Consider the following 23,985-nt stretch of genomic DNA (forward strand, 5'->3'; position numbering starts at 1 on the left):
AGGAAGGGAATGGAGAATTGCAGACGAGAAGAGCAGCGTGCAAGAGAACGCAAAAAACAGAGGGAAGGGATTCGGGAGCGTGCATGCGGGGGACAGACAGAACTCCCAGCAGCATGTCAGGCACAGCGGCGGCCGTCACTGAGGTACCAGGGTGCCAGGTGCATGCGCGCCACCTCTGAGCCAATCAGAGGGTCAGCGGGGAGTGATTCTGCCTTCCAATGAAAGCCTCTGGAAGCACATGGTATAAAAATAATAATTACTCGGCATTAAATTCACTGTCTGTAAATACACCCAGGGCAGCAGTATAACAAAGCTGGGAGGGGCGCCCAAAGAGAGATGGCATGTAAACCGAGTGAGCTGTGAACAACGGCGTAGCAGAGCACTCCTGACAAAAACACACGCACGCACGCACGCGCCGGCCTGGCCCGTTTGAAAGGCGGCTGAGCTCTGGGTTTAGGAGGTGAACGTATCTGGAGGAACGTGTTTGCAAAGACCGCCTTGTAACTGTTAAGGACTTAACCCTGTATACAAAGTGTCTTGGAGGCGCTAAAGCAAATTTGGCTAAGCAAGCTTCCTCGCTCGCATTCAGAGGATGGGCGTGTGTGTTGACACTTGATCCCAGCGAGAGTCGGAAAGAGCAGCCACACAAACAGGCGATATTAAAAGTGGCAGGTTTATTTTCAATGCCCAGCTGGTACGCAGGGGTGCTGCGGCGTGCACGCTAGCACGCGTGCCTCTGGCCAAGCAGCAAGCAGGGCGGGTGCCAGCTATACAGACGGACAACACATCACAGAGAGAGAGAGGGAGAGAGAGAGAGAAGGAGGGAGAGGGAGGGAGAAGGAGAGAGGGAGAGCATGTGTGTGTGTGAGAGAGAGAGAGAGAGAGAAACAGACAGTGAAAGAGGGAGAGAGAGGGAGGGAGAGTGAGGGAGAAGGAGAGAGGGAGAGCGTGTGTGTGTGTGAGAGAGAGAGAGAGAGAAACAGACAGTGAAAGAGGGAGAGAGAGGGAGAGAGAGAGGGAGGAAGAGTGAGGTTAGTAAAGTTGTTGGATCGATGGTCTCATTTTTTGATAAGGGGGCTTTAAAAAAACAACAACATACTGCAGTCTTCATATTTACAAAGTTACAGCAACATTTGTCTTTCACTCTGCTAAAGGTCAAACAACAGGTCTTTATTATTTCATCCCTCGGGAATTCCCTCGTCATTCCCTGACAGTAGCCATTCCTGTCTCCATGAATAACAACCGCATTCTTCCTGCTCACTGCTTGCCCTGCCGCGACCTGCCGTCGCCGAGTCTGGAGTCCCGTGTCACGCCTGGACCGGCAGAGCGAGACGCCCCGCACTCCAGCTCCTCATGGAGAGTGCGCGGTAATCGGACCATGGGAGAAAGGCACGCCTGCAGGCTAGGGCTGGCCGCCGTGCCGTACTTTTGTGTAATGACAGTCATTTATGCCAATTTCTGCCGGCGGAGGAACTTTACGTAGCGATCGCTGGACGCGGTCGGACCCCTGGCCGCTCGGCTAACTTCAAAGTGGCGGGGGAGTTGAGATCAAACAGGTCCGGCGAAAGGGGCTTGAAATTGCGTGGATCCTGATAGGGTCACACCTACACCTCAGCCTGACGGATGACCCGACTCCCTAACACCACTCACAGACACGGCACCACACACTACTAAGGAACGTCTTGGTATTTTACAACAAAATATTTTTTTTTAACATTTCAACAGCTGGCTTGTAAACAAACGTAAACCTCTCTGAATTTACAAATGTTTAACTTGTCATCGCAGATGTCCAGAGAGCATGTTCAAGAAGGCCGTGTAGTTTTTATCAAGACAACGGGTTCTTGAGGTGGTCCCAACAACCCAACTGGACTGAGCATATGAACCTGAACCAAGGCTCTAAAGATGCTACCAAACACAAATTTACAACCACACACAGACAGGAATGTCTTTGTATCCCTCCCAGCTGTGGACAATACAACATCTTTGAGAACATTTTATTAAAAAGACTTCAATAAGAATGTTTGATATACTATATGTCAAATAGCATACTTTGGGTAAAACCTAATACTATGAAACGAAAAATTTCAAAGAAATATCAAATGCAACATATAGTCCTGCTTGCAAGGTTACTGGTGCAGTACGCTGAAGGGAAGTGTGTGAATTAAGTATCCTGTACGCCACTGTGCTTTTAAGACAGTCCACCTCAGTAACTGTTAGCTAGCAGCATGTGACCTAAGGCCTTTTATTGGTGCACATCAGGTCACAGTATGCACTATTGACACACACACACACACACACACACAAATGTACACTATACAACTAAAGTAAACTTTAAATTCTAAACATTCATTTGGTTAAATAAATTAAGTGCAAACGTTGTGGAGCATCTCACAGTGCACAGCACTAGCCCATACTGCTGTCAGGAAACTGGAAACTAGTCATCCGATAGCCTTCATCTGTTATCCCGGCGATGTCGTACACACACGGTACCTGCGGACAGCCCCGACCGTACTAGTAAGGGGACAGACGAGAGCCATGGTGAGCACAGGTGCCCGATCTGTCTGGTTCCTGCGGGGACGTTTCACAGCTACCTCAGTGCACGCTTCACCCAGCCACTGCCGCAGTGTTGTGTGCACCTTCTACAGAGATGCGGTATTCATGGCGGACCCAAGCCACAGAGGATGGTAAAATGGATCTTCTCCATGTAACTCACATCCGGTCGTGACACTGTTGACCTTTGGCATTATTATACAGACAATTAAACCAGCGGCTTCGAGCAAATTACGTGTTTTATTTAGCATAGCCACAAAGGGGCGCTACTCTCGCATTCTGATCACGTTTACACCAATGGAAACATACATAAACAAACAAAAATATATTTTACCATCAAACAGAATAATGAGTATTGAAAAGAAGCTGAGAGAGAGAGAGAGAGAACGAGTGGGAGAGAGAGGGAGAGGGAGAGAGAGAGAGAGGGAGAGGGAGAGAGAGAAAGAGAAGGAAAGAGAGAGGGAGAGAGAGAAAGAGAGAGAGGGAGAGTCAAACAGAAAGAAAAACAGGCAGGTGAAACAGAAAAGGCATATGGGAAAGAAAGAATAAGTGTGTGTGTGTGTGTGTGTGTGTGTGTGTGTGTGTGTGTGTGTGTGTGTGCGTGTGCGAGCACGCATGCGTGTGCACGTGTTTGTGAGACAAAAGCGTTCAAAGCCGCTTTTGAAATCAAGACCACCTGGAATGGCTGGAACAAACCCGGTGGAACACCGCAGCCAGGCTTCACTCCACCGCCCCAGAGAAACGCTCTAGTCTCCCACCCACCTGTTCCTCGCCCGGCCCGCCAACGGCTGGCCCACCCGACGCAGCGGCGTTCATCTCCCCCCAGCCTGTCCACTCCAGCCTCGTGAAGGACCACCTGTGTCCGCTCCCTGCTCGGTAACAAGCGTGCGGCCTTTCATAGGTGTCCGTCATTTGCTCCTTTAGCCCCCAGAATATCGCATGAAGGGCTATCACGTGACGCAGGTCTAGTTGTTCCTGGGGACATGCTTCTGAATGCTGTCCATGAATATGCATGACCAGAGAGGCGGGGTCAGTTATGCGTCCTGAAGATTGGCAGATGTAGAAAATAAGCAGGGAACAAGGCCCCCAGCGTACACGGGAAGAGCCTAAATGCTAATTTCATTGGTCACTTTCTACCAGCCAAGTCAGTTTCTTATCATTAACACCACTGACGCAAAAAAGAATTGTGCAGGCATTATTTGTACGTGCAATAATAATAAAAAAAAAAATTGTGATTTGTTGGATCGTTAAAACCTCTGACACCTGTTCCTACACCAGTAGAACTTTCAGTGAATGCACTAAATGCTTTCCTTTATTTTCTGCAAATTCCTACGTATTTAGCAGTGCATGCTTTTGTTTCCCCAAGCCTGCAGCAAATAGTACAGATGTCGGTTTAGCATAAACTCCAGGTGCTCGCGTCAGGACCCCAGGATGCTCTCTGGAACCGCGCACCGCCGATCGGCCTCCGCCGCTGTGTCTCGCGCCCCACGCTTGCTATGTTGGCCGCCGAGCGACATGCCAAGAATCGATGCCCAGATGTGTTTTAGGATACAATAAAGATGTGAGCACAAACTTCTGTTAGCCATGCTAAGGTGCTTGAGGCCCCTAAGCCAAAGATGGGGGGGGGGGTGTCTGTGGGGGTCTTTGCTGTGCTGAGATTGCCAGGTCCTCTGGTTCTGGGGGCATCGCCAGAGCCCCAAACCCCATAAAAATCCTCAGATTAGCTATGAACCATTCCCCAGATTTGAGGATTAGTACATTGTATCCCATTATCTTTCCCAAACTGGAGGACCTGAGGAGCCTGCTTCACAAGCCGCATGGCACGGAGTGGAGACAGAGAGTGAGCGTGAGCGAAAGGAAGGTCCTCGGTGGGAAAACTCTATCAAAACCACCAGCAAGTCAACAAGTTCTGGACCAGGGAAAAAAAGCTGACACTGAAGGAAAAGAAGAAAGCAAGATGTGTAATCCTCACCACAAAAAAACCAGCGCAGAAGCTCTGAATGAAGAGGAGAAGAAGGCAATATTGCAGGAGTGAGAAGGTTCTGACTCGGGGGATTGTGCTTGTTTTTGCCCGTGATCCACTGGCCTGCTGGGGAACGGGCCCTGTTATCAGCCCAGCCCGAGATAGCAGGCTTGATGGGGCGGCCGGTCCCCTGGGATCCCGGGGCTCAAGTTAATCAGACGGGGAGAGGTCTGGGCCTCCACCTCCTCTGCCCTCCTCCACCCGCCACTCATCACAAACTCCATGATAACACTCTTCACACAACATTAGACCAGACTCCACACACCCACCCCCGGAAGAGACGGACGCCGTCCTCAGGTTCACTCGGGAGCAGCCCAGGTCGAGGGCTGCGTGCGTATGAAGGGATTTGTCCCGCAGCAGTCGGGAGCGAGGCGGTGCCGACGATCTCGGACCGCGGCCGTCCGGACAAGGCTGCCGAAAGGCGAAACCTCTTTCCAAAAACCTGCAACCACCACAATCCCAGGGTAATTATCGAAAGTAGGCTGCAATGAACTGCACTGCAAACAATCTGCTCTGCTCAGTGTGGCAGATACGCCCCGACCTTCTGAACCTCAAAGGGGTCGAGGGTCAGGGGAAGCTGGTCATTAATCCTGTGACTAGAACTTGGGGGCAGGACATTCATGCCTCTCTGTCTCACCCCGAGTCCCCAAGGTCTGGTAGCACAGAGGGGACGCACAGTCTGCTGAGAATCCGGCCCACTCCAAACTTCCGAAACACTCCAAACAAGCGGTTTGAGCGTACGCCAAGATCACATCAGACATTTCAGCCATGAGCACGGGTGGTCAGCGTCACACGCGGAGGCCTTCGGACTCAACCACTCGCTACAATCCCAGGTGTCCACTTGGATGAGAGTTAAAAATGATTAGGCATATAGATTAATTGAACACACGTCTGGCTTAATTAAGCATGGCGTTTAATTAACCGTGTAATTAATCTTATAGTGGCAATACGCACTCACGCACGTGCATGCGCACACACATATGTGCACAAAATCAAATCTGTTGAAACTTTGGCAATCAGCTGGCACGGAACTCTAACTGTGACTCACCGGCAAGCCCAGAAAATTAAACGTCTGTGGCAAGAATAGAATCATAATCCATTTCAAGTCTCAAGACAGCGTGGCCCAGGTGAGGCTCCAGAGTTAGCAGTTAGCACTAAATCTTAGCCACTTTATCATTCCGTGTGACACGTCCTCCACGTCTGGAGTGCGTTCACCAGTTTTAACGCAGTTCATGTGGGGGCTAAAATATATTTGCCCAATTTATGTGCGATGCTAAATGTCTACCAAGGAAAACACGTGCGGGAAGGATAACAGAGTGCTGCTCCGTCAGGGCCCAGCAGCAGGGTGGTGCCAGGGGGCAGCCGTTTGGCAGGGCACGTAGGCGCGGCCGTTTGCAGTCAGGAAAACTGTGTCAGCAAGAGAGCCTCGCTTGACGGCGGCCCGAGCGCACGAGCCGCATGTGCCTCGAGCAGCTTCCACACCAACATGGCTGACCCCTGCAGATGAAGAAGCTGTAGGGGTAACTGCTAAGGAAGATTGCTGGACTGTGGTTATCCTGGACAGCCCCACGTAGTCTCCCTGTCTAGCTAAAGCTTCACTGGGTAGAGGGAAAAATGCTAGACGTGAGGGCGTCATCTCCAAGAGAGAGATTTTGGTATCATATTACCGCTATCACGGGCAGCAAACATGTCACGACAAAAACCAAAACCACCCAGATGCTGGTCTGCGTTTCACACTGGTCACCCCAACAATCGCACCCAATAAAACGCTTGTTCGATATGAAACAAAACGGCAAATATGTTGCGCTGACATGTTTGATAATTCACTGGTCTGGCACACCAGCCTGCAGCGCGGGTGTAAACCCGCTCAAGCCAAGAGCAAGAGAAAAGGCGCTGGTTTGGTGCAGCGCCCCAGAGGACAAAAGGAAACTCACGTAGTCGTGGAAAGCCTTGGCCTCACTGGAATGTTCGCACGTCTCCCGCCGGTCCGGAGCTGCGCAGTACAGATCCCAGAATACACTGCGAAAGAGAAACAGGGCGGAGTGAGGGCTCAGTGTTACGGAAACGTGCAAGCCAGCCGTTAACCTACGCTGCAGGGCAGAAGTGCAGATCATCATGGCCGACGCATCGATAGGGCTGTTTTCGGCTTGCTGGTCTTGGATCAGGAGCGCATCAGGAACAAAACTAAAAACTGGTCTCAGATCTGTGGTTGGGGCAACCTCCTGGCTCCATCTGTCCAACGCTTACTGACCAGCATACCGATCTTGGATCAGAAATGCATCAGGAACAAAACTGAAAACTGGTCTCGGAGCTGTGGCTGGAGGCGGTCTCCTGGCTCCATCTGTCCGGTGCGACTCGAGAGCTTTCATTTAGACGGTCCTGGCGTGGGCCACGCCCTCGCCTGCCTGCCGCGCCCTGCAGGGGGACTGATCAATTAACCGTGATATTTGTTAATTAAGGGAACACAGTCCTTAAAGGCCCTAGACGGGAGCAGGTTTCACTCCAAATGGTCCCTTAATTACTTCATTGAAATTAAGTACCTGTTTAACAGGTCTGCGTTAAATGGCTTTCGCCCTCGCTCTTTAGACATTGATTTAATGGACGCTTCAGAAAAGCTGCTGAACCAGGGGCTCCGGAGAACCAACCAGAGTTGTTTCATCCTCTCCAAACAGCGTTTGTTTTTGTTTTTTTTTAAACCATATGTCTTTTTTTGCTGATGGGACAAAATTAGAGCTCTGTTTTTAATGTGTGTGTGTGTGTGTGTGTGTGTGTGTGTGTGTGTGTGTGTGTGAGTGCCCACGGTGGAACGACAGGTCGTTGGGGCGGTCCGGTTCCTCGCAGCGGATGGGAGGAACGCGGCCTGTTTGTGTTGGTGAGCGCGGCTAAGGGGAGCGTGCGCGGCACGGCCCATAAATCACCCTCCTTTATGAGCGGAACATGGACGCGAGGTTAAGCAACATTACGCTCGCCCAACGACAAAGCCGCAGAGCGGCGGAACAGAGGTGCATTATGGGAGCAGGGGCTACGTCCCTCTAAAATAGAGGCGGTTTTCCCGACACAACGCACGCAAGGGCTGGGAGAACAAGAGACACAGATTAATAAAAAAAATAAAAAAAACTGTGCAGGTACAACAAGGAACAGCAATAAGACCGACGAGGGAGTGAAAACCTCAGAGACAGAGCGAGGCGTGGATGGCCCCGTAGCCACACCACAGTAAATCCAGGTTGCATTATCGTATCTATCAGGCGGCGTTAGAGCGACGGAAGCTTTGTCGGAGAGTTGCTGGAGGGACACTACAGGACCATCTCAAATCCAATCAGTGCATGGGGAAATGAAATAAGGCGCCAGTTACACTTTGTTACTGAAAAGCTGGAACTAGGCTCACTCTGAGGCAGGAGCAGTGATCTCACCGAGATAAAAAATACCCCCAGTCAGTTTAAGCATGTTATATCTGCTAAAAGCTGGTGTAGGTGACCCCTGACCTAATTTGGAATTTAAAATATTTTTTATAACACCATTTTAAATATGATATGTACCTTTTGTTTCATCTTCGGCATGTCTGCAGTATCAACTGTACCTAATATAATACTGCAGTGGCCCTGAGGAATGCAAGGAACCCATAGCCAACGGTGTCACCTGGATCTCGTTCAGCGAGCCCCACCACCCAGCCTGCATGCACACACACACTCACACACACACACTCACACACACACATGCACATACACACACTCACACACACACTCACACACACACTCACACACACACACTCACACACACACATGCACATACACACACTCACACACACACTCACACACACACTCACACACACACACTCACACACACACATGCACATACACGCTCACACACATGTACACACACACACTCACACACACACATGCACATACACGCTCACACACATGCACACACACACTCACACAGTCTCTGTCTCTCACACACACACACTCACACATACATACACACATACATACATACATACACACATACACACACTGTCTCTCTCTCACACACACACACAGATAAAGGGCTAAAGCTACAAAGGGCTCATCAAAGAGAGGCAAAACTCTGTTCACTACTGTAGCCAACAAGAATCGCACCAAACATTTAAGAAAACAAAATAAGTTTTAGGTGATCCAAAACCAAAGCTTACATTAGGCTTCCTCATGACATCAGTGCTATACTGTAAATCAGACAACTGAGGACTAAATGTAGCACAGATCAGCTCATGTATAATTGCATCCTCCATTTAGACACAACCCTCCACAGCCTAACATGATCCCGTTAGACACAACCCTCCACAACATGATGTGAACCCGCTAGACACAACCCTACACAACGTGACGTGATCACTTGTTAGACACAGCCCTCCACAATGTGACATGATCCTGTTAAGACACACCCCTCCACAACGTGACGCGATACCTTGTTAGACACAACCCTCCACAACGTGACGTGACCCTGTTCGACACAACCCTCCATAACGTGACGTGACCCTGTTCGACACAACCCTCCACAACGTGACGTGACCCTGTTCGACACAACCCTCCACGTGACGTGATCCCGTTAGACACAACCCTCCACAATGTGACGTGAACCCCTATTAGACACAACCCTCCACAATGTGACGTGATCCTGTTAGACACAACCCTCCACGTGACGTGAACCCCCATTAGACACAACCCTCCACAACGTGACATCTTCCTGTTAGACACAACCCTCCACAACGTGACATGATCCCGTTAGACACAACCCTCCACAATGTGATGTGATCCCATTAGACACAACCCTCTTATAGACATTGGACTTTCCCTCATTCTGGTCTGTTTTCCTTCAAACTTTGGTTTCCTGTGCTCAACCTGTTTGTGTTCAAATAACAAAGAGATTTGGTGGACTGCAGGTTTGTTTTCACTGCCCCCAAGACGAGGAATGTCCGCTTGAGGGCATCTCCGATCTGATCTGGGATGTATTACAAAACCGAGCTCCTTCACTTCCATGACCATTTCCGAAGGGGAACTCTGTCACCATGCAGGGGGCGAATCTTTGTACGTGATAAATAATGGCACTCACACTCCTGCTAACTGAAACTGATTCCTAAAATTGTCTCTGGCAGGACTGACACCCCACAATCCTTTATGTGTGCTCTACAATCGGCCCTGGTGCTGCTGTTTCAACCCCCCCCCTCCACACCTCTCCCCCACCCCCACAACAGGAAACTGCCTGAGACAAGGAGGGAAAAACAGAGAGGCATGGAAGAAGGGAGGAGATTTGGCTGTTTAACACAAAGGGGCCTGGAATGCAAGGAGTTAATCCATTTGAGGACTCTTCCGCAAACAAAGGACAGACCTCCAGACAAAGGTTGAGGGGAGAGGGAGTGACTGAGGGGGGGGGTGGCTTTCCCTTACCATCTGGCCCTTTTGTTTGGGGGAGGGGGTTGGCTAGGACATTGGTGAGGCCGATGCTCTTACACCTCCTCCCCGAAACCCTGAAGTGACCCACCCTCCCACCAGTGGCCCCAGACAGACGCTCCTCTGCTGGGTTGCCCCCTCACTGGGGCCCTGGGCACCCCCTCTCCCCCACCACACCCCTGCACCACCGCCTGCATCTCCTGCATGCGTGGTTACTGGGGCTAGACGTCTGCAGCCCACCGTACTCCATCAAGCCCCTAAAGGTCCCCCTTTCAGACGAATCTGTGCAAGGTTGCTGAGTCCTGTCACGTCTCTGCCACACTCCACAGTCACCATACACTTTGTGGAGCTCTGCTTACAGTAACAAAAGGCCAGATACTCCCTTAGTACATTACGTGGTACCACACTGATGTATTTCTAAACACTAGTTCACATACTACAGGGAATAATGTTCCATTATTTCGGTAAATTCCCTTCTCAGGAAAAAGTGCGGCCTGACCCGTTCAAATTTACAGAACAATCTCGGATTAGTGTTAAAACGCTGCACGCAGGGCCTCACAGGATATTTTTAGAGTGAAACATGCAACTTGATCATCGTCAACCCACAGTCTGCCAATTTTTTGAGATGATAACGAATTACAGAATCGATACATACCACCACCAGGAGTGCAGGAACCCGGGCGGCTCTCCTAGAGTGATATTCTTCTCCCATCGGATCTAAAGATAGAAACGGAACAGCAGCGAGACAAAAACGAGAGAATGAGTGCGCGTCTTACATTGTTATGGGAGTATGGGTGGATTACAGTGCTCTGCCACTAAAAAAGCATGAATATGTAAGGAATTATCGATGATACTTAAGGAGTCTATGGTGCAAGGTCTGCATTTCCGAAGACACCCCACAGAAGCTGAAACTATCCAGAGACTGGCTCAGCGTTTGGCTGTGCACCCTGGTTCAGGAGGACATTCTGTATCAGTGCAGTAGATGCCAAGTGATAACTGCGAGCTCTAAATGCTGACTTGTGGTTTTCGAGCCCTGTGTGTATAGACGTAGTTGATTAAGAATGCTTTTCTCTTTGTGTGTGTGTGTGTGTGTGTATGTGTGCACGTTTGAGTGAAAAGTGGCCTGGCCCCTGGTGGCTCAGGGTGTGAGTGGAGGGAGCTGCAGCAGTAATTGGGAGGATGAGGCAGGAGGCAGCAGGTTGGAGGTTGGAGGCAGAGGCGGGCAGGTGACTGCTCTCTCATTAGGCCCCCGACACACAGGTGTGCCCCCCTGCAGGGCCTTAAAGACCTCCCCCTCGGGTACGTGAACATGTACACATCTCTACAAGAGGAGACAGGAGGCTTCTTTTTTCCCCAAACCTCTGCTAACCAGTTATTATGCATTTTCTTTTCTCTTCTCCGGGCGCGGTCTCCTCCGGATCGGGTCAGGATCACCTGGGAGGGCGCGCACCTCCTTAGAAGGACGGGAGGCCTGAGTCACCGTGTCCTTGGTAGGATTCTCGGGGCACATTCACGAGTGCTCTGACCCGCCTTCGCCACAAAGGAGAAGGAGTGAACTCTGCTGCCCTCTTACTCCCACTCGCCAACGTGCCAATTGCCTTTCCCCCGGATGAGGATGGCATACGGAATGCCTCAGAGGCCAAACCGCGTCACGGGGCACACCCCTGCCCCGCAGACTGTTTTTATCCTACCACTCTGAGGTACCACCAATGACTCTTTGATAGCAAATGTGTCTTCTCAAGTAGTCCATATGTGACATATAGGGAATTAGCTCTGTGACGTTAGAATGCCCCAAGCATCCTCACCAATGCCACTCCATTCTGAGTGGACCTCATGTATAATAAAGTCACCAGTGCCAAATTTACACCTGCAGGGCACCCTGGAGCCTGCTGTAGTTCCACAGTGTACACCGCAGGCCAGTTTAACACTGCAGGTGTTAACGCTAGCGGTTTTTGCTGTGTGAGTTCATGTCAAATTCGCAAGCTACCTTTAGCCTGTTCCTAACGTTTTAAATGCAACGTGACCAAACTGATATGAATACAAAGCAAAGGGGGCTTAAATGGCTTTACACGGCATTAGGACAAGCCATTTACACTGAGCTACTGCAGGAAACACTTACAGGACAGTGTGGTTTATGACCAAAATGCGAGTGGACTGTTTTGTTGTCTGTGACCCAGGTTATAGCATGCCCCTGTAGTCACTAAGCAACACTAAAAACTCTTCTATTCATCTGACTGTCTCTTCCAACTCTTACTACGGCGCTGCATCTGTGCACTAACTGCGCTCTTGGATTGCGGTAGGATGAGATATGAAATATACATCTACACCCATACAGGTTGAGATGTTAAGTATAATATCCATTTAACCACTCAGATCTTGCAGTGTCTAGTTTTTGTCACTGCTGATCAGTTTTCACACGTTCCACATCGCATTCAAAATCCAAACGAGGGAGGCCACACTGTGTTTTCCCCTTACAATTTCTGTCTTCATTCAGGGTGGCATGAATAAAAGATGAAATATGGGGACATGAGAGAAATATCAGTTATGCTGTTAAAACAGTGGTCATGCAAACAAAGCCCGCCATTGCTTATCGGCAACAATAGAAACTGATGGGATCCTTTTATTGGCAATGAAAGGGATCGGAGTGGAGCGTCTGGGGGTTAACAGCGCAAGATTAGCCTATTCACCTTTCTCACAGACGAGACTTAGCCACGTTTAGCACGTGGCCGGGTTTAAGAGCCATTACGGGAAGAGCGCGCGGGAGCGTCACCTCCACTGTGGCGGCGCTGTAGGCTAAAGCGGCTCCGGCGCGCGCGCCGGCCGGCGCCGACGCGGGCTACGCTAGCGGCTCTCGCGCGGGCAGAAGCGCCGTCGCTGGTGCCAAAAAGAGCAAATCCACTTGAAATCAGGCCAGCTTTAGCTGCACGAATGTTAATGGTGCCGCTAATAATAATGCGCAACTGAGCAGATCATTGGCTAAATGTTTGGAGCAGTGTTTGGAGCTCGTATTTAGCAAATGCGGGTTCAAATGTTGCCACAGCCAGTGACAACCTGAAGGGCTCGTCTTAAAAACTTGGAGAAGCATGAAACATTATACAGATTTCTATAAGGTTTATTGTAATTGTTACTATAAGGGTTTAATAAACTGGATACAAGCATTTAAACTTCTTAAAATGTGACTGTTAGTTACGGTGTTTAAAACGGTTTTATTAGCAAGGTTTTAAGGACAGTGTGAGGTTTGAGATACAAATATTAACACATGAAAACACTTTTTCTCTCTGTAAGATTCTTTAGATTCTTGGGGTTCTTTGGAGCCTGAACAGCAATGATATTTAAAGAATTTTGAACACTTCAGCAAACGATGGGCAGCAGCAAAGTGACTCTCAGCCTTGTGCAAGAAGTGGCAGGTGCAAGCGTCTTAAGGACACACCAGACAAATAAACTTAGGTGTCAAATACCTCTAACGTCTGATATCCCCTCCTCTGTGCTCATCACGGTAACCCTGAGCAAACCATGTTGAAATGTGTCCCAACACAAACTCATTCTAAATTTAGCAACTAACAGTTACTACAAATTTTGATGGTTCTAAAGAAGCAAACTCAAAAGAGAAAACATCTCCTTGCTAGGGGTTTCTGCCATGGGCAGAGGCAGAGTATGGAAACAAAATATGTGTCACATGTAATTTTAAGCAAATGAGGTCATAAACGTTAAGAAAATGAAGGCCAAGGATGACACGTTATCTAGTTTTCCATTCTGTGGAAGATCACCATGCTTACATCTAAAGAACAATGAAACGGCAACGTTCTGCTGGCCAGCATTCAACCCAAAACACCTACTGAGTCTGTTGGTAGCATGTAATAGGTTTTCCCTCCAATGTCTTTAGTAGACCTTTAGTCAACAGCTGAGACTGTGCATCCTGGCAGTCTGATTTGACTTGACCCCTGTATGACCCTTAATGCATATTCCGTCCCCATGCCACACAATTGTTTGGATCATGCATCCATTCAGTGGAGGAAGTTCATCTCCATAAAGCACTTACCTCTGACAGGAAGGTCTGTGCGGATTTCTGTGCACCAACATGCAGCAAGTACTCGTACACATATAAAGCTAACCTGCAAAACACAAGCAAAACAAAAGATATCACCAAACAGGTTCTTTTTGCTTCGTCTTCTTTTTTTTAGTCTTGTGTTGCTGTCCCGGGTCCTTATGGCGAAACCAGAAGAAGATCTATACCAGACGGACTGCCTTTGCGTAGTCATATACACGCGTACACATGTACAGTACAATGGAACGCTTCACGTCACATGTGCCAGGTTCTTTGGGAACTTTGGCCAAAGTGCTTGGTCAGCCCCTGTACGGAAACCCTGGAGCCCTGAGGGCCAAGGGCCTTGCACACGGGCCCAACTGGACAGGACATGAAGGGCCTGAAGTACCTGAACTCTGTGTATATCTGTCATTTCTTACATCAGAGGTCAGTAGGAGGAAGCCGGGACACAAGCTAACACTATTAAAGGGGAAGACGTCCTTTAGAAAGAAAAGCACATCACCACAGGGCAAGCTAGTGGTTTACGTTCCCAGAGTGCATTTCTTCCGTATCACATTGGTCATATACACATAATTAAGTGCAATGCTAATCCTGTTTATGAAGAATCAGTTCAAATTTGTGCAATCTATTTCCAAGACCTTGTCCAGCACAGCCTACTTGTCAGGACAGAAATAAAAGAATATTTAGTGTCTCACAGTGAGCCAGACACAGGGCTCAGAAGTGTCCGGTCCATCCCAGATCCTCAGAGTCCCGAGGATGACACAGAGAATGCACAAGAACATCCCAGACAATTCCCACATGCTCATCTTGCTTTGGAGGCTCTCGGGTAGTCAGGTCTCTGAGACCTCTGACCATGAAGTTAGAGTTGACAAAAAGGTGACCTATCAGGTGGCTAAAGCCGTCACATGGCTAAATGCCCTTGCTGTTGCTGTGGTGTTGATGTCAGCTCTGGAGGACAGTTCCTGTCACCATGTTGGAAACTAGGACCTTAATTAGGAAACAAGTCGAGGTGAAATCCCAACAATACTGTCTGACTTGGAGAGGCTGACCATGTACAACAACAGAAACATCACCAGTGTTAAATCCACTTCTGCAGGGTTAAAGCTATTTTAAATTAAATTATATTACATTAGATTTTATTAGAGATTTTATTCTACACAGGTGAACAGCTGGTGAGTTTAGCTGGAAGTGTCCAATCTATCACCACATTCTTGACTGACTGTCTGTGGGGTCAACCGAATTGGTTGACCTCCCCTACAGTTGTAATGTACAAACCATGGTGGGTATTGCCCCTCTCGCACATCATGTACAGATCCAAAGAGCACAGGCAAAGCACTGTTTTTCAAACTTTCCCTTCCTTAAGCTTTGGAGGAAGAATAATTTGCATTTTGAATGTCAATATGGTAGCGATGGTCAGGAATATCTCGCGTATTTCTGCTTTTGCTCTGACACTCAGCAAGGGCCCCTCACCGTGTGTCCAGTCATATCGCGGTAAGCTCCTGCCAGCCTAACCTGAGATCACGTCCTGACATCTAGCCTGCGGCACCCACTCGAGGATCCTTTTAAGCATAAATGGAACAGAGCCAAGATTTGCTACGCTCAAGCACAGACAGTTAACCAATGAACCTTCCTGTCTTGATTTCAATAATTCAAGCTCAAGGTTGGGTCCAGAGATATACTGGAGGAGAAGTAAGTCCTATCAGCAGGGCTGGGCCTGGATGGATACAGCATGAGAAGAAAGGCTGTGGAGCAGACCTTACAGCAGGCGTGTCCTGGAACGCTTTTACAAGCACATCCATCTGCCTCTTCATCAGCAAATATACAGAGTACTTACTAACAATGCTGACAAAAAGAATATGAAGGTGAATCCATAACAACATAACCTAACAAAGAGCCATTACGTCTCTCATTTCATGCATTGCTCCTTTAAGACAAATGGGTACAATGTTCTACAGTAGACAATTACAGTATCACTGTGTAATAAAGGAACCACTACTTCATCCCTCAGACAGCTGACAACACAACAAGCCTGGATATCTTCAAACTCAACGGAGATGTTTTCGCTAAACCTCCAAAACTGCTCTACAAATCGTCATGGTCCAGTTGAATTCTGGGCCTACTCTTCCATTGCATCTTACCTCATCAAACTGATCGCGCTGTGTTAAGTTCTGGCGTGTGCGCTTTAACGGAATTTTGACTAAAGCTTTAGGAGCAGTTGTTCACCAATTAATGTCTGATAGTTTCATTCCACCGGAGTGAAGTAACGCAGAACTGGTTCGAAGTTGCAACAAGATGAAACAGACATGTGTGTTGATAAACTGTCTTGCTGTATCCCATATTAATCAATCATTTTGAAAAATGTCTCAAGAGTCATCTTCACCGAAAATCTGCAAATAAAGGAAAAGCAAATTCAGTCATTAAACTAAAAGCCCCCTCTGAATGTACCATCTAAATATTTGGAGTCAAACAGTCCCCTTGTGGAGCAATTCAAATGATTAGAAACTTAACCATCACAGAGCTCAGAAAAATTAATTGGCTGCCACATTTAAGTCTGAGTACTCTGCGTTTATCTTAAACACAGCAAATCAGATGTTCTTCATGCAAAAACATAGTGGTTTTTGTGTGCGTGTGCACTTCTCTTTATATGTTGTTGAAAACATCTCTATGGAGGAGGCAGAACCATCTGGAGAAAATCAAAACCATACATTCAGACGTACACTGCCTCTTCACCGCTCCAGTGCAACTCAACAGAAAAAGCCCAAGAAAGTGATCGAGGTGCAGAGAAGGGAAAAAACACACTCCTATCATTACACAGGCTACTTTGCACAGCATTCGGTGCTCAGGAGCCGGACACAGAAATCCCCCTCTGTTTGAATGTTGTGCCCCCACATTGCTCTCAGATCTAGCCCTCAAAACCTTGACCAATGAAATCGAAGGAAAGACCAAATGTAGCATGCTCAACTAAGCAAAAAAGGGGCTGTTTCTAGCAAACAAAAACCACCAGCGATCCAAACACCAGCAGCCTGAAGAGCTGGGTCTGCTTCAAAACCATTTTACACATTCGAATAGTAGATTATAGACCCAGTCTGAGCAGCAGTGGTCCTGTACGCTTCAGGCCAAGGTTGAACAGAATCTAAACCTGTTTGCCATATTTGCAGTCAGGAAGAGCTTTTTAATCACTTGTCTAGCAAGTACTGTGAAAAGCCTTGAAAGTCACACAAATTCACCTTTTAATCGGTTTGGTATATCGACTTGCAGTGTTCGTTTTGCACAGGTCTCTTTTCCTTCATTCATTCATCTTCTAACCTGCTTAATCCAATTTATGGTTGTGGTGGGCCGGAGTCTCTGCTGGCTGCACAGGGCACAAGGAGGAAACCAACCCTGTATAGGGCACCAGTCTGTCTCACACACACACACACACACACACACTCACACACACATACACACACACCCCACTGGTCTATCCCAAAATAGCAAAACAAGAGTGTAAAGTAACAAACAGGCTCCTTTAGTAACACAAAAAGCAGGATAAAACTGATGAATGGAATGAACTTCAATGACTCTTTAAGACACTGCAACAATGCAGAAGTTAAAGAAGCAGCAGCCTGCACAGCTCACCTTCTCCTCACCTGTGTGACTGACAAAACACCAAACAGCAGGCTGGAGAAACAGCAGTGAGAAACAGCGGGGAAATGCCGGATAGTTACTGCAGCATTTTCTGATCAGAACTTTGTCCTCCGTCATCTCCGACGTCTCCCCTCTGGTCCAGGTGTTGTCCAATATTACCCCCACCACCCAGGGACGTCCAATACGACGCCGACCATCGTCAGTCCTCGGATTCATACTTTACACGGTCTCGTCTTACGCTTCTATACAGACAGGTGATGAGTGATGTCTCCCAGGTGAAGAGCAGAGCAGAAGCTTCATACATGAGCTCAGGAGTTTATCTGACACACTGGGAAGGTTCACGATGGTCGATCACAGAAGAAGGCATCATGAAGCTCTGGGCCTGATGCTAATCAGAGCTCGTGCTCTGACCTAGCATAGCTGTATTTTAAGGTGAACCTAGCGCCAGAAGTCTCGTCTCCTTTACACACACTGATGGTTGAAGGCTCAGACGTAAGGGTTTCTTTCTGAGTCACAGTTCCTTTCTTGCAATGCAAAGGTCCTCAGTGTTAGTCACTTGACACAATCGGACATTATTTTGTTGATCATTCTCCAGCTACCAGCGTTATGAGTCTGGTAACTTTCTACAGCATGCAGTGATGTTTGTGCTTTCCTCCCAGCAAGATCTCTCAAACTGTTTAAAACTAGCCCGGGAACGACAGCTGACACCAGTTCGGAGGTTTGGCCACAGTTTTGCGGTTTCTGGCAGTGGAGCGCAAGAGCTGTGTACTATCCCACTTGCTATCCTTTTCTGTCTGTTCTGACAGCAGCACCAGTGCCAGTGTCCGGACCGTGTAGCCCACACCGTGCCATGCCCTTCCCCCGCGACACCTCACAACGGACCCATGGCTGGCGAACAACGTATGAAACCATTTTGACACACCAGGCCAAAATTAGTCCACTCAAACTCTGACACACATCTGCAGGTCATGGTTTGCTAACTGACCACTGTGATTTCGACAAAGTTGGCCATAAAGAGTACTTTCTGAGAAATGTTAGAGTTAGTTGAGTCAGTTAGTAAAAATTTCACACTCCACCCCAAGTTTAGGATTCTCTTTAATCAGATCCCTGGCTTGACTAAAATGATCTTTTGTGTTCATTCTTGGATCTTTCCTCTGTAAATCTCCATCACTGATGCACCTTACAGAGAAATGTATTCATCCACAGAGATTCATTCAGAGTAGGTGACCACTACTTTTCCACACAGGTCTAACAACAAACTGTGGCATATATCAATATCAGTATCAACAGAGGTTAAAAATCTAGCGTGCCATTTACAATTTTTAAAAAATGTTTATCTGCTAATGCGTTTGTAATCCTAGTGAATTGTTGAAGGTCTCTAATGTTTTTCCAGTTATATGACTTTATACTCGAGTTTTTGCAGATGAATCAGAATTTGAAACAACAAAATCTGGGGGGGGGGGGGGGGGGGGGGATTGTCTGGAGTCGAATACTTTTCAAGATACTATAGGCTATAACGGCAGAGACAGTCTAACTTCAGTATTACCTCGAGAAACCATTGACTTGAGATGCTGAACGTATGTTATTTTAATGTGGTCGCCCGAACTTTCGACAACTTTTCGGTGGTTTACAGCCAGATAAGCAGTACTTTAACAACCAACTTATCCAAAACGTAAACATGTCACGAAGTAAACTAGCCATTAAACATCAGAAATATTCTGTACCATAGACGCACGGTTTACTACTTGAGCAGCAGTCGTGAACACGGTCGGATTAGAACGATAATCCAGAATAACAATCATCTGCGTCCCTTCTCCCGAAGCGACGTGGACTAATGACAGTGATGCTGATAAGAACACACGGCCGTGGTGAGTAACCAGAAACATCGCCCGAACTTTGAACCGTGCCTTAAAACCGGAGTGGAATAGCACCAAAGAAAGCATTGCAATGCAACTCCATGCACAACCCAATCCAAATATTTCTAGCAAATATTCCTCACTTGATGCTAACTTCTGGGATTTTCGCCGACAGACACCAGCTACATTTCTCAACTTGTATCTAAACTAAGAGACGCCGAGAACTTAAGTCGCAATAAATGCATTGGACAGTTGAACGAAGTCTTCCTCAAGTAGGTAACCAAGTTATTACATCATTACGCCTACATAAAACAGTAATAAAGAGTTGCAATCAGCAATCTAAAAGTTAAAGAGACGCGCCGGGGCAAGAACAAACCACCCGGAGCGCAAAGCGTGTACTGTACAAACCCTGAAACAATAGTAGCTACAGTTTAGAAAGTTGCAACTCCATAATAACCACGCCACACTCTTAAAACAGTGCGCAATTCACTTACTTTTCTCTCGCTTGACTATCAGAAGGGACGACAGCTCCTTTACCTTTGGCGTACATGCTGGATTCTGTTTTAAGACTTTTACCCACTCAACACCTGTCAAAGAAAGCAGCCAGGAAAACGTTATATCTCCATAGCTACCCCTTTAGTGTTTTTCCTCCCCCCCCCTCCCCTCCACCCCCCTTCTTTTTTTCACATCTCCAACATTGGCCACAAATCAGGCACAGTTTCTATTGGGGGGACTTGAAACAGGTCGCTGGAAGATTTTTTTTTCTCTCTACCGCTGTTCCAGGAATCTACCCGCCCTCCCTCTGCCATGGAGACGGTGGGGGCCTCTTAAAGGAGAACACACTCCCCTTGTTTACTAGACTAGGGGACAGATCTGAAAAAGACGCTATATTGCCTCGGGCCTTCGTGTATGACTTTGAGACTTTAATCGTAGAATATAGGCCTGGGTTCTGACGCAGAATCTACGAATCTGATGATATTGTCAGTTGATGGCACGAAATAGTTTATGACAATTGGTTAGATGCTGTGTTTATGAAAACAGATACCTGACCGGTGACATATACAAATATCCTTTTTGTGGTCATTGAGGTTGCTTCTATTTAAATATGGAACACATATGCTGAATTTTAAAAAGACATCTTTCCTTGTTACCTTTCCTTTTTTAGTGTAATGCTAGTTTTAAGGAATTACCTCTTTAGGAAACTATCATTAACATCCGTTTTTATCCATTTCACAGATGGAACAAAGATCCAAAATGGCTCCCTTGGACATATAACGCATATATTGTACATATGGCATAAAAACATGATTTCATGCCATATGTAGAGCACTGTGTAGCGAGATGGGAATTGGTTCTGACACAGCAGTAGTCTGTGTTGCAGCTGATGAGCTGGCCCCAGTTTTACTGAATCCAGAGTTGGACTGTTGTAAACCACATTTACAGTGGCCTCCTGAATCACAGGCACCTTTGGTAAAGATGAACACAAAAGGCTTGGCAAAAAATATCTTTTCTTTTTTTTGGGTGGGAGGTGGGGTGGGGGAGTGGATTGTTTTTAAATTGAAAGCATGAGATTAACATTTCAGGACAGGAAAATTATGTAAAAGTAAAAAAAAATTCCTTGTCACATTAGTAAACTGTGCACAGTCCCCTTTCCAAGATAACAGCAGGCTGTCTTCTCTTGAAAGGCTGGATCAGGTAGGAGAACTTATATAAAGGGATCTGAGACCATTCCTCTATACAAAATCTCTCTGGAGCCTTAAGCGTACTTGGTCTTCGGAGTCTACTTTTCATCTTATCTCACAGCCTGTCAGCAGTGTTTAGGACATTGGACGGGAATAGCCACCTCAAAAGCTTGATTCTACGCTCAGGTTAACACATGTGTAAGCGTAGGTATGCGCCGGTCCAGCGTCCCAATCAGTCTTAGCATCCTGGCAGACGGCCAGATTTTGACGTAAAGGCTCCTGGTATTCAGTTGAGTTCATGAAGTCATGTATCCTAACAGGTTTTACCAGGATACATACCCTAAGTTTTTCCAAAACAGCCATACAACACTACGGATCTGCCGCCACACTGTAGTAATTACCATAGTAATTACATTCTTTTGTCCATGATTTTGACTCTTCTAACAGCAAGCCCAACCCTTGTATTCACTGCCAGTAAACTCTGCCTCATCTACCTATAGAATATATTTCCAATCCAAATTTCCGATATATTTAATGAACTTCAGGTTGGACTGGAGCGGGGGTCCCAGATCCTGACCCAGATGATAACCAACTCGTGCAGTTGTCTAGCTGTGATCCCTTTCTCTTCTTGAACCAACCGCATTATTTGCATCTTCATCACAGCTTCAGTTTTAAGTCGTGACCTAAGCATGGAGGTGGTTCTTTTCAGGTGCGAGACCATTTGTGAAGGACTGCAATAATTCTTCTCTTTTCATTTGTCTATCCTCTGATCTTCCCTGTGTTGATAAATGACTAATGGTTCTGAACCAGTTTGTCACCACATATTAAAGTCCAGTGAAACAGAAATTCATTAATGACAACTCGCAAGTCACTAGACTTTTTTGTTTCAAAACGTAAACTATAAACCACAATATATGTCAGTTAGATTTTAAACTTAGTTTGTTTTAGATCATTTGTTTTAATATGTTTTTTTTTTTTAAATTTTTTAAGGATTTTACCTTACCACTACATTTACTCACATACTTTAAAATGAGCCATTGAGGAAACACAGCTTTTCGTACACAGTTGCATCATTTCAGGGGACCGTAAGAACTCGGGCGATTTCCTACTCTGTTGTTTCTCGGCTGGCTCTGTGGCATCGCTTAATTAGTTCACGAGTCAGGGAGGTAGCGCGTAGTCTCTGTAGCCGACTACAGAAGTGGCATTTGCAGCTGGAAGTCTTTTACCGGTCTCTCTCCACATAGGGTCCAAAGAAGTGCCAATGAGGCTGAAAAGTTAATCAGTGTGAATGTTTCAAAGACTACCATGGCACCAAAATCTGTCAAATCCTATCATAAAGCGAAAAGCCTCCAGCATGACTTCAGCAAAAACGCACACATTGTGGCTGTGTCTAATTACTTGCAGGCTTCACTGGATGTCGGATATAAGCTGTGAATTTAAAGACAGATCAGAATCTAAACTACACCAAGATGTTTATCCTGGATTTCGCAAAAACATAAATTCTAAAATATATGTTTGAAAACTAAATCAAAATTATTAAAATACACATTTTAAATAAACTTAAAACAACCAAAATCAACATTTTAATTTATTTTCAGAAACGCATATGAGTAGTACACATGGCATCAGTATTATTTTGAGCTTTCTAAAATATGACTGCATATCCATGCATGGACAAAAGAAGCTCCTTATTGTGAAACAAAATCCTTTCGAAAAAAATACAATCGGGGGAATAGAATCTCCAAAGTTCTCCATAGACCTCAGATCCACAGTGGCCCAAAGTCCACCTACTGCTTTGACCTCCACCTGTTGGTGTCTGGCCCAGCACGTGAGCGCCCTCCTAGTGGCTGCGACAGGGAATATCCGCTCTGTCCAGGGACGGTAGCTATTCAAATGGAAAAACATTGCAGAATTCACGTTTTTTAATTGATTTTGTTTTAAGAGTCAAGTGCTTTAAGAAAGTAATCAGACATTTTTTTTAATCCACAAGGCAGAAAGGGACACAAGTTTTGAATTGCATGTGGCACTGTGGATGGGAAAGGAAACACGCAACCCCGCACTCCCGTACCGAACGTTCCCACAATCTCTTCAGTGGAGCTGACCCACCAGAGCTAATGACCCCTCCCCCCTTTATTTGCTTGCATACTGCAAGATTCTCCAAATCCTGCTAACTGACCACGCTGCCAAACCTTTGCCTTTAATCAATATGCCAGAGCATCAGTGTCTGCACCATGAGTTGACAAGGAGGCACCCTGTTATTGAGCTTTTAGCACCAAGTCAGAAACACGTGCAACTGTTACAGTGCTGATATTCACACCTGATAGAGCCATAATCTCCTGTGGTAAAGCAAACTGACACATTACCTGTTAGTTGTAGATAAACAATGATGAGGCAAATCTGAAAACAGAACATATTATGAACAGAACAGGACCATGAACCCTATATAACTATGTAATGCAACTTTTGTAAGCTGTCTGGCACTCGGAATTATATGTAAATAAAGCAGAATACAGAGCTGTTTCTGATAAATATTATTGTTGTGTTGAAAGCAGTTGTTTCTATCAAAAACATGATGATATATGCAGTATCAACGCTTTCACACAAAATTGAGATGTCACGCTAATTATGGACAATTCTTGCACACACCCATCTGCAGTTCACACACACAAGTCAAAATTTACACACACAAGTCAAAATTTATATTATATGGCTTGTGTTTTAATCCTATCACCAAAATATATAATTAAAAAACTAAAAGGACAGTTACAAAACCATTCCC

The 23,985-nt window shown here is 46.6% G+C and overlaps 1 protein-coding gene across 1 annotated transcript in view; it reads right to left on the reverse strand.

Annotated features, from left to right (window-relative positions):
• Positions 1-20,180, reverse strand: part of ssbp4 (single stranded DNA binding protein 4) — a 47,094-nt gene extending 26,914 nt beyond the window's left edge. Inside the window, exons 1-4 of the mRNA XM_035523230.1 lie at positions 20,019-20,180; positions 14,036-14,108; positions 10,652-10,713; positions 6,508-6,592 (exon numbers count right to left, since the gene is read on the reverse strand). Coding sequence (XP_035379123.1) covers positions 6,508-6,592; positions 10,652-10,713; positions 14,036-14,108; positions 20,019-20,074 — 276 coding nt within the window. The 5' untranslated portion in view covers positions 20,075-20,180. The remainder of the gene's footprint in view (positions 1-6,507; positions 6,593-10,651; positions 10,714-14,035; positions 14,109-20,018) is intronic.
• Between the last annotated feature and the right edge of the window lie 3,805 nt (positions 20,181-23,985).

This window comes from Electrophorus electricus, chromosome 26 (genome assembly GCF_013358815.1).
Source record: "Electrophorus electricus isolate fEleEle1 chromosome 26, fEleEle1.pri, whole genome shotgun sequence".
Taxonomy (NCBI): domain Eukaryota; kingdom Metazoa; phylum Chordata; class Actinopteri; order Gymnotiformes; family Gymnotidae; genus Electrophorus; species Electrophorus electricus.